The 14772-nt window shown below is 35.3% G+C and overlaps 3 protein-coding genes across 4 annotated transcripts; all 3 read right to left on the bottom strand.

Annotated features, from left to right (window-relative positions):
* Positions 1–94: 94 nt before the first annotated feature.
* On the bottom strand, positions 95–1524 carry LOC112695830 (transcription termination factor MTERF15, mitochondrial). The gene has a single exon (XM_025748326.3). It carries the CDS (start codon positions 1360–1362, stop codon positions 199–201), a length of 1164 nt encoding a protein of 387 aa, XP_025604111.1. The 5' UTR covers positions 1363–1524; the 3' UTR covers positions 95–198.
* A 240-nt stretch (positions 1525–1764) lies between these two features.
* Positions 1765–7256, bottom strand: LOC112695829 (uncharacterized). Its single transcript, XM_025748325.3, has 15 exons — positions 6802–7256; positions 6626–6698; positions 6492–6513; positions 6337–6415; positions 6195–6227; positions 5748–5896; positions 5436–5592; positions 5038–5278; positions 4593–4834; positions 3652–3924; positions 3440–3550; positions 2868–3092; positions 2581–2784; positions 2281–2457; positions 1765–2192 (listed from the first exon to the last, which is right to left on the bottom strand). The coding sequence occupies exons 1-15, from the start codon at positions 7159–7161 to the stop codon at positions 1986–1988; spliced, it is 2553 nt and encodes an 850-aa protein (XP_025604110.1). The 5' UTR covers positions 7162–7256; the 3' UTR covers positions 1765–1985.
* A 1827-nt stretch (positions 7257–9083) lies between these two features.
* Positions 9084–14076, bottom strand: LOC112695831 (peptide chain release factor APG3, chloroplastic). Of its 2 annotated transcripts, none has more exons than XR_011862855.1 (15): positions 13807–14076; positions 13634–13690; positions 13450–13530; positions 13297–13354; positions 13069–13172; positions 12610–12661; positions 12271–12320; positions 11878–11943; positions 11632–11796; positions 10996–11068; positions 10778–10910; positions 10498–10555; positions 10320–10367; positions 9832–9907; positions 9084–9415 (listed from the first exon to the last, which is right to left on the bottom strand). XR_011862855.1 is itself a non-coding variant. In XM_025748327.3 (15 exons), exons 1-15 carry the CDS (start codon positions 13960–13962, stop codon positions 9344–9346), a joined length of 1257 nt encoding a protein of 418 aa, XP_025604112.1. In that variant the 5' UTR covers positions 13963–14076; the 3' UTR covers positions 9084–9343. The 2 variants fall into 2 exon arrangements, 1 of the variants encoding a protein (XP_025604112.1); XM_025748327.3 differs by having other exon boundaries at positions 9832–9915.
* Between the last annotated feature and the right edge of the window lie 696 nt (positions 14077–14772).

Below are 14772 nucleotides of genomic sequence, written 5' to 3' on the forward strand. Positions count from 1 at the left end.
GTTGATAACTGTTATTCTTCCATTTTTTGAACTCTCTTGACACATACCATTCACCATTCATATATAGCAAACAAGACATTCAGAGAAACCAGGATGCCAAAAAAAAATAGGCAATGCCACATTATGTAAACTTCTATTAATCATGTAAAAATTTAAGACAAGATTAGAATACGGGCAATAGCTATCTGCAAACTCAAATCAAATCACACTCATAAAATCCAACTTTTTCTGATACACACTCCACAACTGAGGCACCTGCAGCTCATACTTGATCACATACTTCTCCAAGAAACTGTCCTCATCAGGCAACAGCAAAGTGGACAAGCTTAACTTCCTCTTAATCAATCCCTTCATCAACAAAACCTTAGCAACAGAGCACCTAGGTTTAATCCTCTTCTCCAAGCTGAAAAACAGCACCACTGGGCACCTAACAATCATCCCTGAAGGCCAACCCATCTTATTCACCAAGTAATCCATTGTCTTCATTATCTTATCCTCTGAAAGTATCATACAATGTGGGTGCTTCTTGAATGCCGTAAGGATGTCATCATCTGACCAACCCCACCTCTTATAAACCTCGTAACAGCGGTTATATATGGATTTGTTACCTTCACCTGAGAGCACATGAATGGCCAACACAAAAGTTGTCTTTTTTGGATTAAACCCCATTTCTTTAATCTCCTTAGAAAGCTTTGCAAAGTTTTCCTTTTTCTGCATCAATGCCTCCGGGAAATGAGTCAGCAACAGCGTAACACATGATTCAGGAACATCCATCTCTTTTAGGAGATTGAGGTTTGGTACGAGGTTCTTCTTGTGATCCTCAAGGAAGACCCAAGATGTGCGCTTCAATGAAGCTGCAACCTTTTCATCAGAAATCAACACACTCTTGAGGAAATTGTAAGAGGGTATGATCTGTTTCTCCAAGCTGCGGGTCAAAAGGGTTGGGTCAGCGGTTAGGGTTCTTGCGAGGTTGGTATTGGAAATCCCAATGGAGAGGAAAAATTGAAACTTTGGCAAGAGGATATCTGGGTTTGCTAAGAGGAGCAATGGGCGTTTTCTGATGAGGTTTGAAATCTGGGTATCTGTGAAACCATGCTCCCTGAGAAGGGTGAGAACAGAGTCTGGTCTTTCAGCAGAAGGAAGGTGAAGCTTTTGGGAAGTAAGAGCAGCAGTGTCTGGAGAGAGACCACATGAGTCAATCAGGTATGAGATTGTGAAATTGGGGTGGTGAGATTGGACTATGCTGCAGCGGGAGATCATTGGTTTAGGGAGTGATAATGATGATGATGGTATCTGGAAGTGGATTGTGGGATGAAATGTGTCATAGTACAACCTAGGCGTACGGAATTGGATTGCTTTCATGGTATTCACTACTTAGTGGATAAGAGTCTCAGAATGGAAGTGGGAAGTGATAGCAAATTAGAAGCTAGCAGAGAAAGGACCCTTTTTTTCATTGGAGATAGATTTATGGACTTCTGAATATGACCGGAATCAGCATAATCCATTCGTTTAATATCTTAGGAAATTATGCTCTTCTTTATTTTCAAATTTAATATGCATTGACTACTGAAAAATTATGTGATCTTAGACAAAAAAAAAAAAAAGTGTGACATCTCATTTATTTGGTAAAATGTGATCTCACATTTTTCAAACATCTAAGATGAATTGGAGACAATTTTTAGTCCCGCCATGGTGACTTTATTCAGTTTATTGTGTTAGTTCACCCAGGAAAATGAAGTACAAACTTATTTAACTAAACCAAACTTAATATATAACTATTTTATTCAACCTTTAACTATAAAAATATACAGAGTTCCATCATTCTGTATCAAATTTGAAAGACAATGCTGGCATAGAGAGTAAAAAGACAAGCGTAATCTCTATATCACTGAAGAAAATAATTTGACACAGAAGTCAGAACCAACAAGTTGTGTATAATATGGCTTCTAAGCTTTAGCTAACATCCACTTGTGAGAACCGATATCTCATGTTGATGAAGAGGACGATTTTTTGGATAGTAAAGCATCAAGTGAGGATTGATCAGTCACAGGCGGGCTACAAGTGAAGTTTTGGCATACAAGAGCTACAACCTTGTTTGCTGCCTGGTTATTTTTCGCCATCAGAGCAATGTTGCTGTTATTCTGTTCCCAAAATTCCATCTCTTCTTTGTTGTTGGGGTCTATATGAAGAACCTACAACCAACATCCGCACAGATGTTATTGATGACAACCAAAAAGAAATATGCAGTATCAACTCAACAAAGGAGTTAAATATACTCACTGTTTTGTTTGGATCATATGATACGTGTGCTGCTGCAAGCATTCTTTCAAATTCCTCAGAATTCCTTTCTCCGACCACAACCACTTGCTTTCTGGAAGGTACACGCAGCATATCTGCTGCACAACACATGAGGGGCACCGCCATAGGCAAAGCTTTCAATCTTTTCTCAAAAACAGCCTGCACTACCATGTAAAGGAGAATCTTAGACAACTACCAAGTGATAATCACTTTCCACCCTTGGGAACTTGTACAAAGAAGAAAACAAGTTTTCTAGGAGGAAAGAGGTGGCAGTTTACGGACCAGAAGGTGCTCTGCATTTCGCTTATAGTGCTCAGCCTTACTTTCAGCAAGCATGGAAGCCAACCTAATAAGATTTATAGCTGACACTGAGTTCCCAGAGGGTTCTGCCCCATCATGGTCTTCTTTCACACGGAGAAGAACTGATGTATCTTCCCCAGTATTATTGAAATATCCACCTCCATCCCCATCAAGAAACAAAGCATCCTGCAAGTAACACATCTCAGGAGGAACTCGATGTCTGGCAAAGCACTGTGAAATTTCTTTCAGATTCAGAGATCAATCTTTACCTGAGTGCCCTGCAATTCAATTGCCCATTGAAGCCAGTTGATTCCACCACCAAACTCATAGAGATCCAGTAATCCAGAGATCAGAAAAGCATAATCATCCAAGAAACCAGGTGCTTTAGATGGAGAATTTCTGAAACTATGGTTCAGCCTTTGGGTTTCAGCATTGTGAAGTTGCTTCTTAATAAATAATGCTGCTTTTTCCGCAATTTGCATGTATTCCTTTGGCTGGAATTTGCAAAACAAAAAGGAGAAAGTTAAATATATTAGCAATTACTCAAAACTGAAAAAAAGAAGAGGATCTAATTGTCTCCAGGTGTTCCTTTAACAAGCTTCATCCACAATTCCCTTATAACTGCCAATGCCAACTAACTCAAACTGCCAATTCCCATTTTGATCAACACAACAATATAAAATTTATCCATAATAGGATAATTTACAGACATCCATGATATAAAAGCAGAGTGTCTTCTGTCTTTTTAAATACCAACAGTCATTCAGCAAAAGGGCAAAACTAAAATATCAAAGGCTCTCTAACTACATATATGGACACATCTGTATAAGGGGAAACTTACTTCAGTGCCAACAACAGGAAAGTAGAACTTAGTTCCCTCAGCTTCACCCAGGAGAATCTTGGAGGCCCTGGCAAAAGATGAGATAGCCAGCCCATTCCAAGATACAATAACCTAGAAGCATAGGATCTCTTGAGACTCATACATAAAAAGTTGAAACCAGTATCATCATAGAAGATTCTTAAATAAATTAGTAACCATGTTTAAGGGGATACTTTATCATCCAAATGTGGCCTTGCCCGCCTTGACCTTACTTCGAACAGCTTACGCCTACATTCACCAAAAATATCTTTATATGTTTCGATTGACATGCTGTACTTTGATGCGATCTCTGAAGGATCTTTTGATTCTTTTCTCTCAATCAGGACATTCTTTCCCTTGAATTCATCATGAGGATCGCTCATGCTAGATAGGTCACAGTTACCAGACTGCTTTATGTAATAGTGCTCAATAAAAATATCAGCATGCTCTCCAAGTATGTCTTCAACCTAAACCGAAAATTAAAATTAACAAAATGGTTGAAACCAAATATTCAAAAAGGGGAAAAAAAGTTGAAAGCCAACTGCAAATATAGCAAAACAACAAATCATAAATTACAACACATCTATTACATGTTGAGATGCTGTAGATATAATTACAAAATCACAAAAGGAAAGCGGGACAGAATGCCATGATGCTGAGAGCTAGACATCTTCCGAAAGAATTTACGCAGAACTGTCATATACTCAAGATCAACAACAATATTCTATTTAGATGAACACAAAAAAGGCCTATTTTAACCAAACAAATAAGCAAGTTTATTATCCTAAATCATGCTTGTGCAGTAACAAACTCTAGAAGGTAGCTTGTCATTTTAGGAAACTATCAGTTAGTAACTAGGAATTGGATAAACAACACGTTGCGTGATAAAAAATATCTTGCCTGAATAAAATAAATAGATTTAATTGATTCCTTGAAAATATTCAATTGACTGACTGCATCTGCAGATTATTGTGCCATTTCAGCAACAGATGGTTCAGGAATCCATATGATTAGGTCCCAATAACCAAATCGACTTAATTTTAGGGAGAAGAATGAAAAATTTGTGCATTTTTCAGATCTACAGTTTGTTTATCCTTAATTAAAAGGTTAAGGAAAAACTACACAGATGAAATACCTCTTTGCGGGACCATATGTAAAATGCTCCCTCCTTTTTTCTTGTAGCTCCTTCAGTCTCTGCACTGTCAGCATCCTCTGCTGAAAAGATTTCACCTTCTGGACCAATCATGTCTCTCCTTAAATAATCAAGAATATCCCGTGCTACACATGAATAGAAGGTATCTTTTGTGATAGAAAAAGCATCTAAATAAACATTAGCAATCTGGCCTTGATCATATAGCATCTTCTCGAAATGTGGAACTGCAAAAATATCACAGCCCAACAATTTAAAATGTCCAGAATATTTCAGAACAAAAGCATTAAATATGCACAGAAGAACATCATAATTAAGGTGGAAAAATCAAAATTGGAATGCATCTGTTAAGCCAGAGAAATTGAGAAGTAGAACTACAGCCGTAGACAAACCAGATACATACCAAAGATTCAGTCCAAGATAAACTTACCATGCCAGCACTCGTCCACACTATATCTGTGAAAGCCACCTCCAATATGATCATGAATGCCCCCTTTTGCCATAGATTTCAAGGTAAAGAAAACCATTTCCCGATTTGCATTAGCTCCATCTAACTTCCCAGTATCATCCAATTTCTTGGAGTGGTACAACATCAAGTTTGGCTCAACTGGTCTGGGAAATTTAGGTGCAGACCCAAACCCGCCAAATTTTGAATCATAGGTCTCAGAGAGCTATAAAGAAAATAGTAGATTGAATGATACTCAAGAATCAAGGTCATCAATATAAATTAAGGACTTAGTAAAAAAAAAAAAAAAGAAGATCCAGATGCATGCAAATGTAAGAAACAGGATTGTGCAACTGCTCTTATCTACTTGGTCAAAGCCATACCTGCTCAGCGCACAGACGTAATGCATCATCTGGAACTCCATCGGACAATTTATCAGAAACTGAACTAGCAGACAATGCCTCAGAAAGCTGTTCAATTGCAGCTGCTCCACTCTTAACTAGCAAATCCTTCTTGCTATCCCAAGCCTCTTTTACTTTTCTGGAGAGTACAGGCAGAATACACATGAATAGGAACTTCCAAGGCCACAATAATGATTTGAATTTTTAAATTATTGACGTTCACTGAAGCCTTAATAAAAAAGTAGCTTGTCCAAGCACATTGATGACAAAAGCTTCTGGTGGAATAATTCTTACCTCAGAATAGTTTTAAAGCCAGGTCGTCCATACTTATCCTCAGGGGGAAAGTAGGTTCCACCCATTAAAGGTTTTAAGTCAGGCGAAAGAAACACACTTAGTGGCCAACCTCCTCCACCATACAAAGCCTGCACATATGTCATGTACACCTGATAAAAGAGAAAATCTTTTAGTGCACCTTGTCACCGGTGGAGTGAACACTTTAAGCACCTTGATGATTCAAAGGGAGAGGGAACCACATGCTACCAATGAAACCAAGCAAACCATTTAAGCAAAAAAGGGTGACTTCCAGAGCTCTAGTTCCACAAAAATAAAAGGCAATTCATTTGTTTCCCCCTCCCCCCTAAAAATACTCCACAACTTAGGATATAAGTAACATATTTGCTGATTTTGAAATATATGCAAAAAACGTATCTTTAAATGCACCGTTTGTTTAAATTAAATCACCTTATCAACATCTGGTCGCTCCTCTCGATCCACCTGTGGCATGGATAATTATTAATATGGAATTAAGCAATATCCACATTTGAATGCCAGACCAGAAATAACACATTACCAAAAAAGGAACCAATTTTAGAATTATTATTACCTTAATGCTAACAAAGCCATCGTTCAACAACTTGGCTACTCCTTCATCCTCAAAAGACTCGACTTCCATAACATGACACCTAGCAGAACAAAAACAGTTTAGATTCCAAAAATGTAAATAACTTCATCAGTGTCTCAGTGATATATAGTACATACCAGTGACATGTGCTGTAACCAACTTCGAAAGGAATCACCATTAATAGCACAAACAAAAGAGCCAGCAGTTAATTAATTACGCAAAGAAAGAGGGAAGGAAACAAGGAGAAGTTAAAGAGAAGATAATTGAGTACTTGATAAGAAGATAGGTACATCTCTTCTGCGCGCTTCAGCAAAAGCTTCTTCGCCCCAAGGGTACCAATCAACCTTCAATTGAATAACGAAAGCAATGAAATGAAAAGAAGAAGGAAGAAAGAAGCAAAATTGAATGGAATAGTAGTAAAAGAGAGAAAGTAGATAAGGTAATTACGGGGTTATGAGCATGTTGAAGAAGATAGGGGCTTTGCTCGGAAGCTAGGCGATTGGAGTGCTTGTGATGCGAATGCGATAAGGAAGAAGAAGAAGAAGAAGATGCCATTGGGAGTTTGAGACGGAGAAAGGGCGCTGAAGACGAAGGGTAGTATGGGAATTTGGAAAATTGAGGAGGATAGTGGCGGCGGCGAAGGAGGAAGGAAGAAGGAGGATGTAAAGAGTGTAAGTGTAGAAGCTTGAGCTTGTGGGTGAGTCTAGGGAGCATAGAAGAAAAACGGAGAAGAAGAAAGGAAGAAGAAGGAAGAGAGAGAATCGGCTGTGTGAGTAAGAGAGAATGAGTACGTTGGCATGCGTACATCTTCGGAACACTGTACAAACTGCTACATGCTTCTTCATCCTGTGACAGGTGGCTCCTATTTCCATTTCCCCCTCACAAACGGATAAATAAACAAAATATGGACTCATGGATCATCCTTAATGTTATCTAAATTTTTGTTCATATAATATGTATCAATTAAAAAGTTACATAAAAAAATTAATTTTAATTTTGATGCACTAATTTTAACTCCACCTAAGTTATACAAGAAGTTGGATTTATAGAGAGAAGTTCTAAAAATATATGATCTACGCATAAATTATAGTAAGACCAAATATATGAAATGTAAATTCGCTCTGAGAAGAAAAAACTCTAACATAGAAGTGAATATTGGAGAAAACATCTTACAAAAAGTTAAAAGTTTTAAGTATGATTTACATTTTGTTCATAGGATCCAAGCAGGTTGGTCAAAATGGTAGAGTGCATCTGGTTTTATATGCGACAAAAAAAATGCGTTTAAAACTTAAAGGTAAATTGTATCTCACTTAAAACTTAAAGGTAAATTGTAATCGCACTGCTATAGGACCGGCTATGCTTTATGGTACGGAGTGTTGGGCGACCAAAGCGAGTACGAACATAAGCTGAGTGTGCGCGGAGATGAAGATGTTGAGATGGATGAGTGGTCATACGCGATTGGATAAAATAAGGAACGAAGATATAAAGGAGAGAGTTGGAGTAGCAGCTATTGTGAAAAAGATGATAGAATCGCGTCTCAGGTAGTTTGGACATGTGAGAAGAGAGAACACTCAATCAGGAGGGTAGATGAGATGGAAGATGGATAAGAGATGAAAGGCGGAGGAAAACCTAAGAAGACAATCCATGAGGTGGTCAAATGAGATCTACATGTAAACGGTCTCTCTGGATACATGACAGAACTCAATAACGTCGTTTGATTCATGTAGCCAACCTCATCTAGTGGCACAAGACTTTGTTGTTGTTGTTATTGTTTGATGCACTAGTTTTACACTACATTTAACTATGTAATATTACATCAATAAAAATAATTATCTTTTACATTGACTACTTAAATAATTATCAAAAAGAATGAATATGATTAGTTACACAATTATGTAAAATATTTTATACTGTCAATACATCAAAATTAAACTAAAAAAAAGTTAACTAAATTTAATTATAAAATAATTTATTCATTTAATATTTCTCTTATTCATATCATCTTTGAAATAATGAAATTTCCTTTTAACATATTCATATAAACATAAAAATTGTTTTATATATATATATATATATATATATATATATATATGATATTGTCAAAATAAAAATTATAATACGAACTCTCAATGTCAATATCACAAAATTAAATGACAGCTTTAGTTTTTTTTCCTAAGATTAGAAGTGAAAATTGAATCCAAAATTTTTAAATAAATATAAAAAAATTATGCCATTCAAATTATAACTTATTAGTATGAGAGCATTAGATATTACTAATGGTCTTATGGTATCTTTCATTTTATTATTAATATTAATGTATGGAGTAAAAACCATCTTTAATATTATTAACTTTTGAAAATTGAAATCCCAAACTTTTCTGGTCAGAACAGATCAATTTATAAATCATTTATATATAAAAAATTGGGGAAAAAAATTTAATTTACAATTTTTTTTCTAAAATCTAAAAGTTCATGGTTAGAGTATCAAAACTTAATACTTTTCATTTAAAAAAAACCACTATAAGTTAATCAGAAAAAGGAAGTGTTTGAGCACAAATACTTAGTAAATAAACGGAAAATTAACTAGTATAACTTAAAAATAAGATAAATTGGTAACTTAACATTTTAACCCACCAAAGTATTTTAATTTAAACAAAAATTTATTTAAAAGATAAAGAAATATAAATTTAGTTATAACGTAAATCCATAACTGGTAAGTGGTAACTGAACTCAGTTCAATAGCACATACATTGGCATTGCAACAAAACTGTTAATTGCTTCACTTTACATACATAAAATACCATTCAAATTACTGTATAGCGGAATGTTACATGTAGAAGAAGTGCCCATGTACAGATTTGTAATCAAACCATGTCTCAAACTTGGAAGATAATGGGACATTAACGAGAACAAATATGACACTTCTTCCATTTGCGAAATGCATAGTTCAGTAAAAAATTCAAAATTACACGGGGAAATGTGCTTTTACATCAGCCAGCAGGAGCACCTACAGATTCAGCAAGTTCTTCCAGGAGCTCCTTCTGCTCCGTTGTAACACAAGACTGCAAGAAGAAAGATTCTTGATGATCCGGAGCCAAGTTATGATCAAACATTTTCATTCATTCACTCATACTAAAGGCGAAGTCAGTAATATAGTGCATTCTTCTTCAAGTACAATTAATGCAACTTTTGATCAGTGCCATCTAGTGCGTGCCATTTTGCAGTGAGTTAATTGTGTTTTCTTTCTTTCAAAAGCCCAAGCAGAGTGCAACTCTGCAGGTTTAGGTCCCAGCTTTATGGTATAATGTAGGAAATTAGTTTTCTTTCTTTTCGGTTAATGATAATTTTTCAGTTAGAGAAGCCTAGCCTTTCATCAGCAATCAACACCCAACTATATTCCTTTTGAAATCTTAAGCACACTGGTAAATACACCAAAAGAACAGAGTTCATGGCAGGAGAAGTGTGCTAGATAGCATACCTGAACAGCATCTTCTATGTTACCATTAAGAAAGGAGGTGAGCTCAAAGTTCATCTTCAATCTGTGGTCAGTAACCCTGTTGTCCTAATTAGAAGAAAAAAAAAAAAACTTAAGAATCATAAACTGCCTGTAAGTACCATCATTTCGTCATTACAAATGAGACACTAAAAATGTTGCAGCGTTTTTACCTCAAACCATTGTACGATTATTGACTTGAACAACATAATTCTAGATCACTTAATCAAATCCATTTCCATTGAACAATTGTTATTATGAGAGATCTTAAAAGAAAAATTACAATGCCATATTTCTTCTACTTTTTCTTTCTAATTAAACAGCATCAGTTTTTCTCACCTAACATCTTATAGAGGGAAATTTATAATGCATATAATTTACAAAAACACTTCAAATTTGGAGTTTGGGGAAAATAAAAACATAGAAGTATGAGTGAGTGACAACAGAAAAATATTGAGATTTCTGTAATGTACCTTGTAATTATATGTCCGAATTTTTTCTGCACGTGCACCTGTACCAACCTGGAGATCGAGATATTACAGAAAAAAAAATTTAATTCAGTATCCATTGGCTCTCAGCTCAACGAGATAGCAAGTACACAAAATAAATTATGTCTGAAGCAAATCATGCTGGATCAAAAGCCAAGCATACCTGTGATTTCCTTTGATTTCGAATTGACTCTTGCTGCTCCCTTACCTTCATCTCGTATCTGTAAAAAGATTGTCGTGTCATTTTGAATGCAAGTTAAAGAGAACACTCAGAAACAACTAATAATGCGCTGCTAACATTTGGTCAGGTTTAGTTTCACAACATTAATATCCTTTAGTTCCTCATCTACCACTAAACTCAAGAAAGGATTTGAGATATCTCTCTTGTGAAGATTTATGACAGCATGAGAAGATAAGGTTGACAAGACAATTCTAATGCTTACAGTTTTGCACGGAGCAATTGAAAAGCGCGATTCTTGTTCTGAAGTTGAGTCCTTTCTTCAGTACAAAAGATACGGATTCCCGTTGGTTTGTGAAAAAGATCAATGGCTGTTTCAACCTTGTTAACATTCTGGCCTGCATGCAAGAGAAATGATAGAGGGTATGAAACCTCTTGATCCGGGAAATGTAAATATTGATTATTTAAATTAAATTTCTATACCTCCAGCACCCCCAGAACGTGCTGTAGTAAGTTCAATATCTTTTGGGTCGATTACTACTTCAACTTCATCAGCCTAGACAAAGATTTCAGATTTATATATTTAGATTCTGTCCTTAAAAGGAAGGAATATTCTAGTTGGAGAAATATTCAATAGAATACAACCTCCATGCATTAAATTAAACGAATTTAGAAAAATATATAATCCAATAAAGCATCAGCTTTGAACCTAACCTCCACATGGTTAGGCAACAAAAATTTGAGAAAATAGAGTAATGCTACGTGTACACCAAAATCAGCCATCAAAGTCAGCCACTAGTATAAAAGACATGTTGGAATACAAATAAACATTGAAAATAAATTAAACCACACATGTATTTATACACAAATACATTGGTGGCTGATTTTAGTGTACAAATAGCATTTTTGGAGAAAATATTAAATCTAGGTCTACTTTGAATCCCTATAGGCTTAAGCTAGCTACCTACTTCAATTATTCAGAATATGGACATGCTACAAAAGCAATGATATGAAACTAACAACTGTCCAGATGCAAAGACACAAAATAAAGCTTTCAGACCTAGAAGTTAAAGAGTTGTGAATACACTTTTAGCTAAAGGCCTGAAATATGTACTCTACCTCTGGCATGATTGCCACCGTTGCAGTAGAAGTATGTACGCGACCCTGTGTCTCTGTTAGAGGAACACGTTGAACTCGATGGACACCAGATTCATATTTTAATTTACTGTAGACACGTTTTCCTTTTATCTCCATCACATAAGTTTTGTACCCTCCTTTCTCTGCCTAAAAAGATGGCAAAATTAACAATTATACAAATAAGAATCAATTAGAAACTAATTTATACAGAGTTTTGATGAGGTATACCGGAGAGCTTGATATAACAGAATGTTTCCAAGAATTCAGCTCACTGTATTTTTCATACATCCGAACCTGATTTAACATCAAAACAGCATCAGATTACATTGGATTCAACTTCATAATAACAGTTCATTTAATAAACATTTAAACTAAACCAATCAAAAGGTCAATTGTGGAGAAATTAAAGAAATAGATTTTTGTCAAAGTTACACAATTCAGAAAATGATCCAATAATAGGATTATCTTTGTGTGTATGCACGTGCACGCTCTTTAAGCATGTTTCATTCAATATGACATAATGTCACTTTTAGGCTTTCTTTACGATGTGGGGCATTGATGAAGGGCATGCCCTATTTTGAGTCCATGGACTAGAAAGGACAAATAAAAGCATGTACCTACAAGATCACCAGCCCATATTCCAGCCTCGTCACCACCAGTACCTGCTCGTACTGCAAAAGTAATCATAATGACAATACTCTTCAGAGTTAAGAATGACAACTAGAAGGAACAGAAAAGAAAGAAGTTGCCCAAGCCAAGTGCAATCATTCAATCCACTTACCCGTAGATTACATTGCAATATAAGCTTTATCAAATCATCACTGATATTTAAATTTTAGAAGTCAGCATGCTCTCTAGTCTCTACCAAAATCTTAATGATGAAACATTCAACTAAGCCATAAACAAAAATATAATATAAATTTGGCTCTATCTCATATCATAAAGAAAAAGATGGTGTACCTTCAAGCATTATGTTTCTTGCATCAAGAGGATCACTGGGAAGAAGTAAAACCTACCATCATCAAAGATACTAGTAAGTTTCTAAAAACCAGGAGAAATGAGAAAACGGAGGGAAGTACCTTGAAAACCCACAATAACCAACAACATAATAGGTATTCAGGACGAAAAAGAGAAAAGAAAGTAATTCCATGGCATGGTTTTGAAATAAGAGGAATAAAACTTCATGATGGTCAGTGATGATAGAGAGTACATAAAAAATAATTACAATTCCTCCTCACAGTTTTGGAATTTCAGCAGATTGTACATTTTGAATTAGTGAATTTGAAATATTAAAAAGAAGTTCATTTTTCCAACTAGCATATGAATAGACTTCATGAATGTTGGACTTTAAAAGATAAGCAATCGCATGACATGACATAAACTGAACTAGCGATACTTGATACAGAGTAAATGAGAAACCTTGAGCTTATCCTCAAGCTCTGCGATTTGCCTTGACAAAGAGTCTATTTCTGAAGATATCATTTCAACCATATCCTCGTCATTTTCATCGTCCTTTGCCAAAGCTAACCATCCATAACAGATTGAAAAAAAAAAAATTAATAATAAACCAAAATCAAACACACTTCAATTGTCTAAAAGTCACTAAGAAGGATGAACAAGCACTCAAGCAGTGAAACCTAATCAAACCTTTCGTTTCTTCTAGAGCCTTTTCACACTCTTTAAACCTCCTATACGTGGACACAACCTTCATTGAAATTTAGAAATATTAAAATTAAATTTTCACCTTAATACAGTGTTAAAAAAAGTATCAGGTGAAGTGCACATTACAAATGAAAGTACCTCATCAAGCTCTGCCACTGATTGTGCCAATTTTTGGTACTCACTCGGATTAGACACAACGTCAGGGTCAGCAAGCTTAACCTAAAACACCAACCAAACTTTTAATAAAAATAATAATAAATCGATTTAGGTAACTGGTTGCAACAAAATTTCATAGAAACAAAAAAGAAAACAAGTTTGATACCGATAATTCTTGCCAGGTCTTCTCAGCAGATTCCAGCTTCGTTATGAGATAAGGTTCCTATAATTCAACGCAAATATATAAAATTACAGAAACGCACCATTGGATTGAGCTGAACTAATGCTAAAATTAGATGAAAAAGTTTAATTAATTAATTAATTAGTGAAGTTACTGACCGCCATGCAGGTGATTCTTAGTGTGTAAGGTCTGAGTGTGGTGGTGTTGGGAAAAAGAGTGAGGCGTCTGTTATGAAGGGGACGACGTCGTATGGGGAAAAGGTGGTTGGTGTAAGCAGAGATGCGAGCTGTGAAGCTCGCCATTAAGCTGCTCATTGTGTAACTGCAAAGCGCGCCAACAAGAGCGGTGGTGTATCGGATAAATGAGAGAGAGAAATGGAAAGAGCTCTGCTGTTTGGAACTTTGGATTTTGTGGTAATGCTCACTTTGGTGATTAATGGGCTCAAGCTGGGCTTGAATACACATATATTGGGCCAAATATTCTATGGGTTCGCTGATTCGCTCTTTCTTTTGCTTGTTTGGTTTGGGTTTTGCTCTTTCTGTCAAGTTGGACCGTTTCGTCGATATCAAATCGTTTAGTCCATTAAAGCGGCAAACTCTTAAATGGAGCTCACTACCGCGATGGATTAATCCTTGACTTGTTGGGTTGGGGAATACCATGAAATTTTGAATATATATAATAATTTATTAACTAATAACAAATTTTAAATATAACAAATTAGTCATTAAGATACCAAACTAAAAGATACAGTAAAAAAAAACCAAAAAAATATTCTAAAAAGATAAAATAATAGAATGATAAAATAAAAATCACTATTAAATTTATAATTTTTATCATATATAAGAATTTTACTTTAATTTATGAGTGTTTAAACACTTATTTTTTTTTATTTTCTAGCTTCTAACTAGTCAAATACACCAAATAAAATTAACGTGAAAAAATAATTATTTTTCAATAATAAATATAAGAATTACACTTAACAATTTTTAGTTCCTCTCCTTACTTGAATGATGAAAAATAACTTTGATGGATTTATTAAGAAAATGGCTTCGTGTAGGGGGTTGGTGCATGATTATGGAGGTTTGTTTAATGTTTTATGGTAACATGGTCTTTGAATCAAAGGA

This window comes from Arachis hypogaea, chromosome 6 (assembly GCF_003086295.3).
Source record: "Arachis hypogaea cultivar Tifrunner chromosome 6, arahy.Tifrunner.gnm2.J5K5, whole genome shotgun sequence".
Classification (NCBI taxonomy): Eukaryota; Viridiplantae; Streptophyta; class Magnoliopsida; order Fabales; family Fabaceae; genus Arachis; species Arachis hypogaea.